Raw genomic sequence first — 18,025 nt, 5'->3', positions numbered from 1 at the left:
AAAACATTCATTTAAAAGTTTATTTAAAGTAAAGTTACACTTATGTGATGAAGGCACAAAGAAAGAGAAAGAGAGAGAGAGAGAGAGAGAGAGAGAGGGAGAGAGAGAGAGAGCGCACAGGGGAGAAATGGGTGTATATTTAAATACATGCAGTTTTTCCACAGATTATCAAATTGCTGCTATGGCAGACACATAAGAAAGTAGACAGTTCCTCTCAGAAAGTCTTCAATTAAAATGCCTGACATATGGATATAAAATTATGAGATATGTAAATAAGTTTAGAAAAAATGTCAAAAGAGTTGCCCTAGACTTTTGGCTTTCTGGACTATGGAAGTGTGGCCACATGTAAAGAAAACATCTGGCTGCACATCCCGTGACATCTGTAGGGAAGAGGAAGGTCTATAGCGCCCTACAGAGCTTTGGTCAGTGACCAATCTCCATATTTTGATAAATCAGTCAATTCTGAACTGACACTGAATGTCACTCACAATGCTAAGAAGAAAAGCAAAAGGCACACATGTCCTAAAATAACAAGAAGCCTAGAGAGAGGAGTGTGTTCTACCAATTTGATACCACTTGCCACTTACAGCTGATGTGCACACATGCACCACACCTACACAACCTTTAAAATGTTTCTCACACAATAAAGGATTTGCCTAAGATCAAGTTTCTTCAGAAGAGTATTTTCTGTAACTTTGTTCTGAGCATAATCATTTTTTCAACAAGTTAGATAAGTCATCTGGAATTAAAGAGTGTTGTTTTGTTTTGAGAAGTCCTGTCCAGAGGTCTCCTTCATATGCATCGCGGTGAATTTCCACCCTTTCCTGTTGCCTATGTGCTTCTCAGTCAGGCAGACAGGGGGCAGCAACAAGAATAAATATCATTCATTCAGGGAATTCAACCAGGAGAAGGAGAAGACATGGCGAGCTGGCTCAGAATCAGCCCCACCCCCACTCCCCAAGGCTGCATCCTGTCCCTGGGGAGAAAGGGCCTCAAATCCAATCTGCAAAAGAAGAAAATGTGGATGAGAGGAAGGAGAGAGTAGACCTTTGGGGAATTGGTCCAGTCACTGTTCTACTGAGGAGAAAGGATGATAATAGTAATTATATGAAGCATAATTATTATTAGGGACAGAAAGCAAGCTCACGTAATCTTAGTTATGGTCAAGAGCCACTAAAGTGATTCACACTCATCATTCACAAGGAATAGCAATAGCACATGCAGTGGAAGGGAGCTCTGGTGGGGAGGGGCCAGTTTACACTGCTTGGTTTTCCCTAGTTAAGTTCTTCATGATTTACTGACATGACAGTCTCATTCAAACACACAGATACCTACGTTTACAAAAATCTGCAAAACTATTAAAATCCTGCTAAACTTTTAATTTGTAGCTCACTGATAGAGTACTTTTCCAGCACATCTTAGGCCTGAGTTTCATCCCCAATGTCATATAAGACACAGAGGGTGAGGGAGAGAAGACAGAAGTGAAGGGGTGGGAGATCCCAAACTTAAATGATATTGCTATATCATGACACTGCAGTTTATATTCATATTCATATAATGCCTCCACTGCGGACATTAGAAGTTTCTACCAGATTATATTCATGTGCCATCAGTAGGGGTTTGCTTCCCAAAAACCCAGCATTGGGTTATCTCAGTGTTGTGGGAGCAGCAGTGTTCATGCCCACAGACTTGGACCAAGACAATAGCCGTGAACCATTCTATATAAAAGAATCATACTTGAGGATATCCCTGACAAAATGTTGCTATGCATACATTTATATGTTTATAAATGGCTTCAATTCTGCAAAATCCTTCAGTTTTGCAAAGCTGAGGTATTAATCTTGAGCAAATCCTGAAGTGAATATCTCTAGGCAATAAAATCTTATAACATTCATACAAAATCAAATCTAATATCAAAACTTCTAAGAAGATACTTTTGATAAATATCTGACAGATACAGATTGTAAATTTAATTCAGCTGACCAACACAATCTTATAAATGAACTTCATGTTGTTTTGAGTTTTAAAAATAACAGCTTAGTGGAACAAAGACAGTCATATGAAAATTTGATTGTAATTTGATTACAATCTGTAATTTGATTGTATTCACTCGGACTGTAAGGAGACCATGATAGAACTGGTTTGTTGCACGGAAAATGATCAAATGCGTTCTCACATTTCCTGATAAAGTCTGCAGTATGGAAATGACACAGGGTCTGAAGCAGTGAGGCAGCATGTGTACCCAGTGCAGAAGCCCTGGGGTGGGGCTGAGGTGTCAGACCAAGCAGAACATAGGTAAGTATAAGTATACTGCTGCTGTGCAAAATAGCCTTTAGAGGAAAATGAATGTTTGGTAAGCACCTTCCCAGATCTCGCCATAAATACAGGTTTCAGCTGTCATTCAAAAAAAAAAAAAACCAACACAATTATAGTGAGTTATTTGGTTTTAGGATTCTCTTTTTTGATATTAAATTGCTTCCCAGTAGCAAGTTAATAAAGGCTGTGAGGTCATATCAGGTTAGAAGTAAAGTACACTGTTTTCATGTAAAAGCATTTTAAAATCTGGGATGTCAAGTAAAGTAGGTTTTCTTGGTAATGAGTTAGATATCCCCTGAGGTGAAGCCAGGTGTAGAAGAGTTCAAGGTTCAAGCTGCATAATAAGTTGAGGCTAGCCTGGGCTACCTAAGATTCTGTCTGAAAAAAAGAAAGAAAAATCAAGGTAGAGTAAATTATCTTCAGAGCCCTTTGACTGCCCAGCTATGATTTGGGTGCTTTTGGAATTTGCTTGCTAAACCAAATATTAAAACAGGTAATATTAAACCTACCTGTTTTAATATTTGGTTTAATATTAAATATTTAATAATTTAAGACTTAATATTTGTTTAAATTTTTAATATTTAAAGCTGCTGTTTAAATTTTCAGCTGCTGATCCAGATAGCTGTCAAACCCAGACTAAATCATTGAATATGTTGCTCTTATACCTGCCATGGTTCCAGGCTCTTTTTTTTTTTTTTTTTTTTTTTTTTTTGGTGTGTTGTTATTCAAACAATGTGAACTGATAAATTGTCTCTTTCTGAGAAGAAAGTGACAGAAAGGATCAGGAGCAGAGATAATCTGGAGTATCTTCAGTGCTTATTCTATCTTCTTGGGCTGCAAATTTACTAACCATTTCAGCAAGAAAGCTCCCCTGGCCATGTGGCAGGGATTTGACTCTCAGATGCCATTGTAAGTTTCAGCTCTTAACTTGACACACCTAAGAAGAGGGAACCTCAATCAGGAAGAGGGACTAAGGAATCACTTGCATCTGATTGCCTTGTGGGCATATCTGCTCATTGATGTGTGAGGACCTAGCCCACTGTGGGTGGTACTATTCCTAGATCTATGGGTCTGGGCTGTGTAAGAAAAGTAGCTAAGCCAACCAGTAAGCAAAATCGTCTATGATTTCTGCTTGAAGTTCCCACCTTGATTTCCAGCCTTGGCTTCCTGGGAGGGTGAAGTATAACCTTTAAGTCAAATTAAACCTTTTCTCCTTAAGTTGGTCAGTGTTTTATCAGTGACAAAGAAACAAACTAGTACTGCAGACCAACTACTTACTAGAGCTGTTTGACTTGGACAAATAATTAACCATTCTGAGCTTGGTTTTTGATTCTGTAAAATGGACATTAGATTCTATGTCATGAGGCTGCTGTAAGAACTGAATAATGAAATGTACACAAAACACTTTTTGCATGCCTGCTTCATATGCAGTGCTTTCTTCCTGTTTCCTTTCTCCCTCTACTTCCCTCTACCCTCCTCTCATTCCTAACCAGAGTGAAGAGACTCCTCTGTCACACAGAATGACTTTGGGACTATTTCTGGTGAAGGTATACATTATCAATAATCTCCAGCGAGGAAAGACTGTATGGTAATTATATTTACTACATCACCTTCCCAGAACTGGAGGTGATTTATATGACATGCCTCTTTGGGCATGTGGTCAAATCGTGGTCATCTGTGATGCTCTTCTGTGTGTCTCAAGTGGTCCAGCTCTCTTAGGATTAGCTCAGGAGGGATAGAAACCACCACCCAGCAAAACAAAAGCATACTTTCTTCCTGTAGTCTTCCCTGAATGGAGTCCTCTGCTTTGTTTTTCAAAAGTTAGCTGTCCTTCATTATAAAAAGTACATTATTTTTGGCAAGATATTTACCATAGAGCAGAACAATGTGCTGATCGTGGCTCCCTTCACTCTGTGTGAAGAGGACGACAAGGGGCTTCCAGTACACATTATTTTCAAGTTTTAGTATTTCCCTTAGGTGGCTGCAATGTATATCATTCACTGTCAACCTGGATGCACTGGTGCATACCTGTGAGGCCCTTTCCAGGGACGTTTCATTGAGGACTGAAGATGAACTCTGAATGTGGACAGCAGCGTTTATGGGCTGTGGTCCCAGACTGAATAAAAACCAGGAAAAGGAGGAAATTTGCTATGTGCCAGCATTCACCTCTCTGCTTCCTGACAGAGGATACATGAGCAGCTGCCTCCTGTCCCTACTCCATGCCTTCCTTGCCATGCTGGACTGTGCCCTCAAATTGTGAGCCACCATCAACTCTCCCTCCCTTCCTCCTTATTTCTTCCCTGTCTTCTACCTTCCCTGACTGCCTGCCTGTCTGCTTTTTGTCAAGAATCTGGTCACAGTGATAAGAATTTGACAAATACAAAGTTTCTTCACAAAAGAAAAACAGCAGTGGAATAAAGAGAAAGAATTTCACCTTTGCCTCAATTCTTGATGGAATTTGGTCAAAATTTGCCACAGAAAGAAATAACATACTTCCCCTCCACTATTCTCCTGAGGTGAGTTTGACTGAGTATTCTGGATATTCATAAAACAAGTTTCTCAAGGGACACAACACATTTTCCTTTCCTTTGATATTGTTTTACCACTGTTATTAAAAGTGCTTTGAGAAGGGGTAAGTGATGTCAGCTTATGACAGGAGCTTATTGCTTCACCCTGCTGGAGAGCAGGGTAAAATGAAGTGCTTCCACCCAGGGACATGTGCTGTGCAGGGATTCTCCTTGACCATCCAGGCCACCTTGAATCACCTCTTGCTGATAAAGATTAAGACCAGAGGCTGATGGGCAGCAGACTCATAAACAGGTCAGCTCCAGATTGCAGATGGTTTATAGTAGTTTTAAAAGTATGAATCAGTTATAAATATCAAACATTCAGGACTGAAGATACAAAGATCACCACTGTTTAGTGTTGATGGGCATGTAAAATGGATAATCGCTATGGAACATCACATAGGGGAAACACAAAATTAAACATGGGCCAGCTGAATGGCTCAATGGGTAAAACATGCTTGTATCAAGTCTGACTACCTGGGTTTGATGCCCCAGGACTCATATGGTGGAAGGAGAGAACTGATTCTCACAAGCTGTCTTAACCTACAGACACACCATTTTACTTGCCCTCCCATGAAGTAAATATAATAAAAATATTTTGAAAATTAAACAGATGCCATACCGTACAACAATTGCACATCTGTGTATATGCTCAAAAAAAAAAACCTGATAGAAAGAATCTGCGCAGGTTTTCACACCATGTCATAGCAGTGTTATTCACAACAGCCAAGAAGTAGAAGCAATTTCCAAAAGAGGGAGTAAATAGGCCGTGGCATGTGCATACCGTGGAATATCGCTCAGCTTTCATATGTACTCGGGTATATACTAAGACATATACAAATCATGAAGAAACCTTCTGATAAGTGAAAGAAATCAGATACACCAAGTAAAACAATGTGAGCTTTCATTCATGTTCCCAGTGCAGCCACATTCACAGAAACAGAGAGAGGTTGTCAGGGCCCGAGGTAGAGGAAGCAGGGTTGGAAGGTTTTGTTTAATAGGTTTTGACTTGCATTTCTGCAAGATAAAAAGTGTCCAGGGGATGGTTACAAAATACAGTTAACATTGCTGACACATACAATAAAAAAAAATGGTAGAGATGGTAAATGTGCTGTTCTTTCTCCTATCTCCCTGGCACACCTTTTTTACAAAAGTGACTTAATATCAAAGTCTGGACTTAGAAGTTCTGCAGACAAAGCAGAAATGTGCTTGTGTGGCTTGCATGACAAACGAAGCAGTCCTTGGTCCTGGACAGGTTATGTGCCTACCACTCACCTCCTCATCCTGCAAACCTGAAGCACCTCACCTCCCTCCTGCAAAGCAAACAAGAACTGTGTCTGTTTCTGTGCATATACAGTAGCTAAGCTTGGAGTAGAACTGAGAGGCCAGGAGTCACCACCTTGTGTTTATGCCTGTGCCAACATACATCTGTCACTTCAACCTGCTTTGTCACTAGTACCACTTTGTTGATTGGGTTTTGTTTTCCAGGAGGCTGAAGTTGGCACCCAGGGCCTCGTTGTACATGCTAACCATCAGTTCTACCATAGATCTCTACCCACAGTTGCAGCTCATAGCTCTTAACAGGTGTTTTTTGTTTTGTTTTTATTTGTTGGTTGGTTGGTAGGAAATTGTAAAGCAAAACAAAGAAGTAGAAATTCTCAGTGCAGATTTTGTTGGATTTCTATGTTCAATGTGATTGATTAAGGCAAGAGGGAGCTAAAGTGAATCTATGGCAAGATTCTTGACCATGAATGAAATCATGAAACTGTTGTCAGATTCGCTTGAGAGCAGATTGGTCCCTGGGTGCTGACCATGGGGATCTAATTGGGTGTAGTGATAATGCACAAAGAGTTAATTCAGCATCCCCCTTTACCTAAATGCATCTGCCTCACATGGTCCCCTGGATAAATAACAGTGAACAGATGCTCTTCTGGCCTTCACTTGGATATGACTCTCTGAAGCCACACTTAGGTAGGACATTTTTTAAAGCTGTCCCAAAGTAGAAGAGTAAAGGTAAATGCCCCCAGCTGCCTGTCAGCTTCCCAGGATGTGCATTCTAGTCATTTCTCTTTTCCAAAGGATCATCTCTAAGCCACTCACGACCATGACCTATCACCATAGATTTACCACAGCTGTGTTCTTCTCCTTGGGTGATCAAATGCAATGTCATGAAGACGTTAATGGATGGTGATGACTCAGTCTACACCCTCCAGACAACAGATTACTTAGGGATGTTTGGAGATCAATGGTACCAGGCCACTGAAGGAATGGCCAAGTGGGGGCAGGGGACTGGGATCCAAGTGTGCACACTCAGGCTGCCACATCCAGTGCTTGAGAGTTGCACTGGATCCCAAAGAGAAATTCAACCTGACAGAGTCCGGTTACTGCTGTGTGTTAAGTGCCAGTCTTTTTAGGTCAGTTCAAAAGAACCCTTTCCCAGCTATAATGAGTCTGCTTGCCTTGAGGAATGGGGAAGGAAAAGGCTAACCTTGAGGTTTTCACATGGGCAGCCATCCAGCATCCATTCTTAACCTGCTAACCTGGATCAGAGAATCAAAGCCGGATGCTCAAACAGGTGTGAGCAGAAATCCTGAGTATTTAGAATGCTTATTCAAAAAACTATTTCTGGGTCTTGGATAGCTCATACATTACACATTCTTGAATGAGAAGGTAAGAACAGCTCAGATCCTTGGCCAGTTACCAGTTGTGAAAGTGACAGAAGTCTGTTCCGTAGCTCTAAGCCTTGGAAATACTATAGGCACTCCATTCACAAGAATACAGGCATTTCTCCTTAAAACAAATCAAACAGCATATGTTATAATGAAGCACAGAGTTGGAAAAAATGTATCTGGTCTTCATGAATGCTAGGGGACTCGTAATAGTGAGTCTCTAAAGTCAGGAAGGAACACACTAAAGTTCATCTATTCTTGAGAGGATCTGCATTCTCATACCCTGAGTGGTGAGGTGAACAGGAAAGGAGTGACTTGGGAGACGTATTGCTGTGAGTAGATCCTTCTTGGAAAGTGAGGACTAGACCCAGTGCAATAGTCTTGGGCCTGTCAGATGGAATTAAATGTACTCACGTTTTCCTAACCCTGAGGAGAATGCTGGCATCTTCCCTGCTGTGGATTATTGACATTGATATAAAGCCAGCCTTCTTCTCAGGTATGGCTCTCACAGCTGGGATGGTATCGTGTCCATGTACATTTTCTCTCTTTCTGAGGATGAGCCATAATTTTTCACACAAAGATTTCTCTACATTGTAATGAGTAAACAATCAAATGTGAAAATCAAGATGAGCTGACTCAACAATAGAAGACAGAAAGTCTTAGTTTAAATAAAGCTATTATTATAAATGGACATACTGAAGGCTTAGAAACCAACCCATGGTTCTTTGCAAAGCTTTGCAGCCCATCATGAGTAGTGAATCAAAGTAGACAGCTTCTTGGTCACAGAGATCCTGGGGCAGGGGCACTCAATCCTTTTCAATGCCAGTGTGACCTTCATTACACTGCACATCACACTCTGGGCTTAAGGATATAGACAAAAAGCACTGAGCTCCCAGCTGCTCTGTGATCCTGAGCAAGCCCCCACTATTCTTATTTCTGTGTGGGACTGATGTAGGGATTAAGTAAAGAATCTCTGTAGATGATTCGAGGCATGAAATGAAGCAATGTACACATATATTACAGAAGCTACCACAAACCAGGGAATTTGGGGTACATTTACAAAATGTCTCACTTCACCAACAGCATATGAAAAAAGGTGCTTCATGAAAATCACTGAGATATACAAATGAAGACAAAGTAACAAGTAGGATAGGCTACACTAGCAAAGGTCTGAATTAAATCAGAACAGTAAGCCACTTAAAAGTACAGAAAGCAAGCTGGACCATCTCTGTCCTAACAGCTCCCTCAGCACCATTCCCAGTGCCCAGCTCTTCTAGAGAGTCATCCCCAGTGGCCAGCTTTCTCAGAGAGTTATCTCTAGTATCCAGCTCCCCCAGAGAGTCATTGCCAGTACCCACCTTCCCCAGAGAGTCATCCTCAGTCCCCAGCTCTCCCAGAGAGTCATCCTCAGTGCCCAGCTCCCCCAGAGAGTCATCCTCAGTGCCCAGCTCCCCCAGAGGGTCATCCTCAGTGCCCAGCTCCCCCAGAGCTCCCTTTCCAGTGTTCACTCACAAAACCTGGGGAAATGAATTCATGACAGGACTTCAAACAGTTTACATAGTATTTGGCTTTTTAAAATGGATACATCAATTTTATCTCCCTGTTAAAGTGACAGTTACTATTTGCTCCTGAGAAACAGATCCTCTAATTTCAGGGTTGATTTGTCTATTTGACCTTTAAGTAAAATGGCTAAATTGATCATTATTAAAATGTCACTTTCTCGGCAGAAGAATAAAAGTGCAAAAATAAATAAAATTTCTGTGTTGTAAGACACAGATGCAAAAAGCAATGTTAAAGAATGAGCCCATCAAAACTTATTTGCAAAGAAACACTGTCTTCCCTCTAACAACCTTCTTCTATACAGAAGTGACTGTATCTCACTATCACATCTTCTCCTCATTTCTAGCATTATTAGGTCCTGACAATGTTACCCAGTAAAAGGAGGCCATTCCTAAGCACTATCAGTTTTCACTTTCTTTCTTGCAGTGAGAATTTCATCACAAAGCACCCACAGGACAATGACTGTAAGCTTGCATCTCCAGAAACACTGTGCAATCCATCTCAGTGGGGACTCTGTTTGAAAATAATTTGACCCTGGATACTTCAATTAAATTTAGGGAACATAGCTAAATTTTCATTCACTTTGTTTGGAAAACTAAATATATCATTTCAAAGAACACAGGACATATAGTCACACTCAAGGGAAATCATGTTCTCTCTCTCCTGTCTCTGTTAGTTTTCTTATTTTTTTTTAATGCAATGAATACCTTGTGAAATTAGTCTCACATATAGAAGCTTCCTGGCCTTCTTACCTCCTGCATTTCTTACCTCTCAATCTCTGGTGGCGTTAAGAGGGATATTTGCACACTTGACACCACGGTGGATGAGGTACTCTCAAAGGTCATTTGTATAAAAATGATATTATTTTATTTCTTTTTTGTTTGTAGCACTGAGTGGAGATACAGAGGTTCACACTGGCTGTTAGGTCTGGAACTTTGGCTCAAAGAATAAGAGTGCTTTCAGGGGTTTAAATCTTGGATTGCACGACATTTGATGAGGGTTCAGGTCTGGATATAGGTACTGCTCTGAAAGTCTAAGAAACAAAGAATAGCCAATAGCTCCTGCCTCCTCACTGGACTTTCTGATCACTTCATCCACCCCTACACACACACACACACACACACACACACACACACACACTCGTCTTTCTGATCACTACACACTCTCTCTGTCTTCCTCCTTCCAGTCCCCTATCATATTCTTTCCCATTTCTCTCTTCTTTCATCAGCTTCGTTATTTTTTACTCTGTGGACATCTTTATAATATGTACAATTTAGATCCTAGATGAGAACTAAGACAGCTATGGATTGCATTTCCTTGATGACTTTCCCTTTGCTTCTGTTTGTAATGAGCCACTGCATCTCACCTGCATATACCCTCTTCTATATTAGCATCATGATCCTTAAGGGACAGGGAACCCACACTGCTACTAAGGCTCTGTCTCTGGGATGATGATACACTAGGTAGAAAGCAACAAGGCAGGGTACTCTATCTCCTTATGGGTCAGTCCTTCTGAGCCAACAGGGCACTGAGTGCTTGAAGTCACCTACTTATGGCAGAGTTGCTTCTGTAGTTCTGTGGAAACTTCAGCATATGTATATGAAGTGATGCTAACCAGAATTAATTGACAAGAGATTGTGAATTAAAACCCTAAGAAAGAACACACATGCATTACAATGGTTAAGTGTAGAGGATGATGCAATATTCCATAGGCTAAGATGGATGGAACCTGGAACACTTACATTCTTAGTGGGAGCACACAATTTACTAAACTGTGTGGAAAACAGATCGACAGTTTCTGGAGAAGTTATTCATACAACTCTACAACCTAATAGTTCCATTCCTGAGTACTTACTCAGAATTAATTAAGGGAAGATGTTGGGCATAGGTGTGTCATGAAAATGCTCAGAGATATTAGCTGATAAACCAGATGAAATTAAAACTAAAAACAGAGCCCCACAGAACAAACCAATCACCAGATCATAGTTAGCTTAGGTACTGCCTTTGGTTCTGTGTATGGCTACGGAGAATGGAAAACAGGCATGTTGGATTCAGATCATGAAACTTTTCCTGAAGTCTGCTATTTGGAATAATGCCTAAGGATTTTCAACACTCTTCTTCTCCAGGCTCCTCCCTTTTAACTACCACTCAAGGTTTAAACATACCATGGCAGCTACAACCTGTATGTGAATATACACTCTGGGGTGTCCTAGAGTAGGCAGGGATGAGCAGAGAAGAGATAAGTTTTGTTATTAAAAAATATTTAATCTTGGAATCAATTGTTGGAGAAAACATAACAATGTTAAATATGAAAGTACCTAAATAGAATTTCAAAATATCTGAGGAAAACTCCCTCATAGATCTGAAACATCTAAGTAAATTCATAAGTATAAGAAGAAGTCTAAAAATTCCTTTCTCGGCCATTAATAGAATTGATAACAGAAAGTCAGAATGAGTACTGTAGACTTGAAACTACATCATCTATCAACTGACATAACATATTTACGGAAAATGCATGACAATCACAACAGGAAACTCTTGTACTTCCCAGAACATGTATATGTTCACCAATCACATTCTGAATCATAAATCATAATAAACTTAGAAGAATGGAAGCATATAGAGTAATTCTCTTTTTAAAACACAATCAAATAGAATCAAATAATAAAAAAATTTTTTTTTAAATCTGGAAAAAAAATCCCCAATGGCTCAAGCTTCAGCAACTCTCATCTAAATAACCCATGCATCAGTAAAGAAGTCATTACATCAATCAACAAGTGTTTTAAAGAAAAATTTAAAAACACATGTTAAAAACTCATGGGATCCAACTAAAGCAATGAACTCCATGGCACTGAACATTCATATTGAAGAACAAAAAAAAATAATAACAAACAAAGCTTTCCTTATTAAAAAGGGAGAGAAAAAAGAAAAAGTCAACATAAGAAGACAAACAATAAACTAATAAATAGTAAAAAATAATTTTAAAACAAGATCAAAGGTGACAAACTTATTCACTTGAAGGTTTTTATAGAATTGTAATAATCAGTTGGTGAAGAAAATGCAGAAAAATGGCCCAGAAGAGAACTGAGAGAAACCCATGTGGGTCTAGTCAACTACACTTCTAGAAGGAAGAGGGAGTCTCTCAATACAGGAAAAAGAATGTGTCAGTGAAACAAATGCACAGGTTCATAACAACCAAGAAAGGAAAAAAAAAAAACTTCTACAACCTTACCTTATATACTCAGACTAACAGAACCACACTAGCACTTAAAGGCTAAAATTATAAAACACTATAGCGCATAGGAGTAAGTCTTTGTGACTTTAAATTAAGAAAATGTTTCTTAAATAGAATATAAGTCAAAACCTATAAGGGTAAAGTGATAAAGTTAATAAAAGCTGAAGATACATTTACTCTTACTCAATACTGTTAAAGACTAGGTAAATTTGAAAGGTGACAGAAACATTTTAAATAACCGCATTGATAGCTACAAAGTAATACACATTTGTCACAACTCATTAAACTGTATCCTTTAGTATATGTATAGCTCAATACAGCTGGCTTTAAAAACTACACATTTTCACCCATCTTGCACCAGACTGCCTCTAATATGTACATCTTGCCATTGTTCTACTGAGCCACAGGATCTTAAGAACCCTTACATGGACATCAGGGCAGACATCACTGATTGCAAGGAGTTCATAGCTTCACAAGCAGGAGAAACACCTGTGCAACCACTGGCTACAAATAAGTACCCAGGGAGATACTTGCAAATCAGCATGAAAGCATGGGGTTTCTGTGAGAATTTAATGACAGTAAATTGAATTTGAGAAATGCAAAGAATTGTCTGTTCACTGGGCATCTCGATTATTATCGTTGACTCTGAACGATTTGTGTCAGTCCAAGTCTGTGACTCCCCCCCATAGAAACATCCTGCAATGGACTCTAAACTTCTCAGCACTAGCATCCTCACATTCTAAAGTAGCTGACAGAGGGCAGAATACAATCAAAACACATTGCATGAAACTCTAAAAGATCCTCATAAAGTTTTCCCCCCTAAAAAAAAAAAACAGTTTTAAAATAAACACATGAAGAGCATCAAATGTTATTTCTATCAAACTCTCTTTGCTTCAGGTAAACATATAGTAAACATGAACCAGAAGAACAGTACACACAGGAATAAGTCTCCCTCAGCAGTCTGGTTAAACTTGGATCTCTACACAGTTTTCTAGCAGAAAATAAGGTGAGAAGGTTCAAAGTTCTTCCTGCAAAGAACTAGCACCTTTTAAAATATGAATTGACAAGTGGGATAAATCCAAATTTTGAAAACAATGATTTTCATAGAAAATGAAGACAAGAATGGTAACAATCAGCCTTTGATCTATTAAAAAGTAGTGCATTCACACTCCTGCCCCAGTATAGAGTGAGTTGATTTCTGTTTTTCCATGACCAGATTATGCAAGAATGATCTGTTTGTGTTCTGAAGTCAACGGTGGGATTTACAAGGAATATGTGTAAAGTACCTGGAAATAGGCCATCTTAAAGGGTTTGCAGCTCAGCCATTGGTGCTGAGGTAAACTTGAGGTGAGCAATTTAGCTTGTGATGCTTGGGTTTCTAAGGCAATACCACCTCCTTACCTGGGACTATTTAGTAATCACCATCAGTGAGTTGGGACAGCTCTAGTATCACATCCAAGATATTTAAGAGAAGACCATTAGTACAGAGTAACATTACAAGCTAAATGTACATTGGGCAGACAGTTATCTATTTGTTCTCTATGTTGCAGTTGCACCAGACTTTAGTACCATTGTGAGGTCTTTACAATCCTGCTTATGTCTGATTTCCTGGGTCCAAGAGTGGCTCCCATTATGATCAGGTTAGCTTTGGTACATAAAAATGTCTTTTCTCAAACACAAAACTATATATAATCAAGGTGGCTTTGTAACAACACATATCAAGCCAGGGAATCAAACCCCACAGGCCTTCTGCCTCACTCCCAACTCACCACACAGGCAGATGAATGCATACAGCCACAAAGCATGACACTCCCCTTACATCCTCAGAGGATATTTTAAGGATACATGGTGACAGAGTTCCAAACCAACATTCTTGGAATGTAGCCCGAACTCTTCAGACAATTATTCAGATCCACAGTTAGCTCCTGCTTCCAGTAACCATATAGCTTTCTCTTCCTGTTTTTGTCCCTGAGACCATTGCCTATGATTCCATTTTACCACAGATAATGTGAATAACAGGAGTCAGGCCACTGAATAGATGATATGCATGCCCAGGACATTTGAGTGTGTACAAGTTCACAGCTGACTGTGGATATAGGTTGGGTGGGGGTTTTGCTCACACAGTTACAGATACAGCTGGTACACAGAGATCCTACAGCCACTGCAGAGCAGATGGCTAACGAGACCTATCATGATAGGTTAAGGAAACAAAAATAGCTGATGCCTTTTAGCTCCACGGATCTTGGACTTTGCTAACTGCGCAGGGAGCAAGGGCTTAGGCCAGTAGAGTCCTTCACTCAGAAGTGCATGCACTTGAGGTCTTCAAATATTGCTAACTGAATGGGTAACTTTCAAAGGATTAAAATCAAAATGTAGATGTCATTCCCAAAGGAAACCTCATAGCTTGACTGTGAGAAGTATAAGTTGAAACAAAAGGAAGGGACTGTTGAGCAAAATAGTGGCTTTTCTTTGATTTAGATTCTTATGGTTGCTATGTGCATATCTCTTTACTCAACATACCTAATGACTGCTACACTTGCAGTATCTTTGTCTCAGAGACATCCTCTCAAAGGGAAGACCAAGAAGAGAATAAATGTTCTAAGAGAACTAAGAAATCACTTAGTCCTAGGCAAGTGCAGAGACTAACCTGACCAGCAATCTTGACAAGGCACCTCCTGAACATCTCTGGAAAGAAAGAGGAAATGCTGCTCCTAAACCTACATCAGACCCACATGCTCCTGAATGGGTTCTTTGCTGCTTCTCCCTCTGCTGAGCTGGACCCTGGTAATGGCCACTTGGAAGGTTCATTCCTACTGGATTACTGAATAATTGTCTATAGAATCACCATTCTGGGTCAGGTTCTTCATGCAGGGATAATGGAAGGAATCTCTTTGAGAGGATGCATGGTCCCCTGTACTGTAGGGAGGCAGCTCAAGGCCTTGAGTGAAACAGTTTTAGAGATGGCTGAGCCTCAAGGCTTGTGAGAGATTCATCTCTGAGCCTACAGAGGAAGAACACTATGAAAGAAAATACATGAGATGTTAGTAAATGGAAAATAAAATATTTCCTACCCATTAAAGCAAAAATCAAGCACTGAATCTGACTCCAGATGTAGTGGAGAATAAGAAAAGCCAGGAGTGCTAGGCAGATTGCTAACTCCTGTGAGAAAACAAGAAGAAATCTTCACTGACATCATCACAAATCATTTCTTTTAGACATATCATTTATACAAACTTTTTGCATCAGATGAGAGACCTACTATGTGTTACTTGTGAAGACACTACACAACTGTTAAGGAAAAAAACCTTCCTCATCAAATACAGAAATCTCCCTAAAGTGTCTAGAAATAATCAGTCCATCTCATCGGTTTTGTTTTTTGTTTTTAACCTACAACTAGCCCTAGAAATGTTACTTTACAAAGTTTACTTTTATCATTTTGTATCTGTGAATAGCAATCAGATACAAAAGCACCACCCTCTTAACTCTCCAAACTGATGTCCCTTTGACACCTGGAAAGACTGAGTCCACTTGAGCAGGTACAAGATAGCCATGCCATTCACTGATCATTGTATCTGATGGTGGAGGAGTACAGACCAACACAAGTTGAGTGACAGCTTGTCATCCAGCAATTCTCACCCCTCACACACATTATTAGGAATCTGCCTGACTAACATTCTTCCTCAGGAAGAAACTGTAAATGGGCTCTATCAGCTCTTGGAGACACACAAACATCTCACGAAGCATAAGAAGGACCTGGACTTCAAATTTTCACTATAAAAATAAAAGTTTACCAGTTTATATTATCAAATACTTTTTATCAAGTGTTTCTATAAAAATACAGGAAAGCCTGTGTTTTCCTGCCTGGAGAAACACAAGGTTAGGAAGCACTGGTTTAATTGAGCCAAGACTATCTAACCACTGCAAGCACATTTCTGGAAGACACAAATCCAAGATTATTTTACAGAGCAAGTTTAAACTAAATAAAATATTTTTTGATGATTGCTAAGAATGACTCCAAAGCAGGTGATTAGTCTTTGGAAGCCCAAGGGGAGATTGTAAAGGCTGAATAAGGACAAGTAAATTTCACAAAGAACCAGCAACGCCAGCCAGCCAGTCAGTCATTGCAGATAAAACAGCTTTGCACAGCATGCCTCTGAGCTAGGCTTATTTGCACCCCTTCCCCTGGAAAGCTTTGGATGAAGTCACCATAAACAAAGGGGATTCCCGTTATTAGGTTCTTTGTTTATTCTCAGGTAGAATGCTTAAGTGCAAGCCAGTGATGGAGAATGAGCTAGCGCTGCATTTTCCCAGAGCAGTGGCTTCCCTCTGCTCTCTGGATGTGTCTATTCTAGCAGGGCTTCAGCACGTGTGAAAAAGCATACAGACACAAGAATGTCAACACTAACCTGAGAGGTAGCTGCAGTTGAACTAGATTCCTTAGTACTCACTGCTGCCTGCTCATTGGCTGGGGCTTCTGCCATTTCTGCGGACTGCACACTGGAATCCTCCGCACTCGGAGGCCCTGTTTGACCCAGACCTTCACTCCCATGTGTGCAAGGTGGGTTGGAGATGGTTTTCCGGCTTTGGCCTTTATACCAACTAGGGTAAAACAAGGGAGCCGCAGTTTCCGCTGCTGAAGGGCCTGAAGTTTCAGACTGTGTGGTCTGCTGAGAGCCAGTGGGCACCACCTCCCCCTTAATCAGAACGGATGGGTTGGCAAGTTTTAAAAAAAAGAAGAAGGAAAAAAAAGGAAAGAGCAGTTGGTGTTATTTCCCTTTGGGTTTGAACACCCCGAGCTCTTTGTGGTTCTGGGGCAGAATGCCCATCAAAGGACCACGCCTCTGACTGGCATCTGCATGTTTCTGTTTTTGCCTTCTACTAGGTGGTAGCCCAGATAGGAGCAAAGCACAAGCCTTGAGTGAAATGTTGCATACAAAATACCAAGTATGGCAAATTATTAACCAGAATTAACTCTGGCATTATGCATGGGTCCCAAAATCTGATTTTTAAAAACCAACGCTGACCTAATTGATCAAACCTAACCCTCATTGATGTCATCCCTTCTTTCAACACCAGTGCAACTGGGATACTCAGAAGTTCAAGGTTCTAGGAATTAAAAAGTGTTATATCCTGGATTCCTGTGAAGACAGAGTACCAAATACAATTCCGTGTCTGAGTTCTCTGGGTTTTTATTATTTTTGTCAATAACCTCAACCCGCAGAAGCAGAACCAGAATTTTTGATTAGTTTGCTGTTCCAAGTACATACAATGACTGGGATTCTGTGCACTGAAGTGCCCTGGAAGTCCACATAAAGCCGCAAACTGGACAGTGGCCTTGTGTAAGCCTTGGGTAAACTAATCAGGTATCTCTTCAAAGACTTTGAACCACACTATCTTCAAATCACTAACAAATGATAAAACAAGATTCAAATGACTAACAAAGGGTAAAACAAGCTTCATCTGCTTGTCCTCCAAGGAGAAGGCAAAGTTGTGTTTCAGGGTAAGCTACTGAAACTACTGTGCTTTCTGCAGTTACTTCCTCTATCATGTATATGACAGGCAAAGTTCTGAAGTAGAGTCGCTGTCATTTCTCACCTCAGATAATTTCTATACTGTACTCCATGTTTCCATTGACTAAGGAAAAAAAGGTTGTTCCCATGAACAACTCTTATTGCACA

The 18,025-nt window shown here is 40.1% G+C and overlaps 1 protein-coding gene across 1 annotated transcript in view; it reads right to left on the bottom strand.

Moving 5' to 3' along the window:
- The window catches only part of Trim55 (tripartite motif containing 55), a 38,951-nt gene continuing 20,926 nt past the window's right edge, over nucleotides 1-18,025 (bottom strand). The window contains exons 9-10 of the mRNA XM_028764288.1: nucleotides 16,754-17,041; nucleotides 1-1,003 (exon numbers count right to left, since the gene is read on the bottom strand). Coding sequence (XP_028620121.1) covers nucleotides 881-1,003; nucleotides 16,754-17,041 — 411 coding nt within the window. The 3' untranslated portion in view covers nucleotides 1-880. The remainder of the gene's footprint in view (nucleotides 1,004-16,753; nucleotides 17,042-18,025) is intronic.

Source organism: Grammomys surdaster, unplaced genomic scaffold (genome assembly GCF_004785775.1).
Source record: "Grammomys surdaster isolate TR1022 unplaced genomic scaffold, NIH_TR_1.0 62, whole genome shotgun sequence".
Classification (NCBI taxonomy): Eukaryota; Metazoa; Chordata; class Mammalia; order Rodentia; family Muridae; genus Grammomys; species Grammomys surdaster.
Note: the sequence above shows the minus strand (reverse complement) of the source record. Positions and strands in the feature narration are given on the sequence as shown.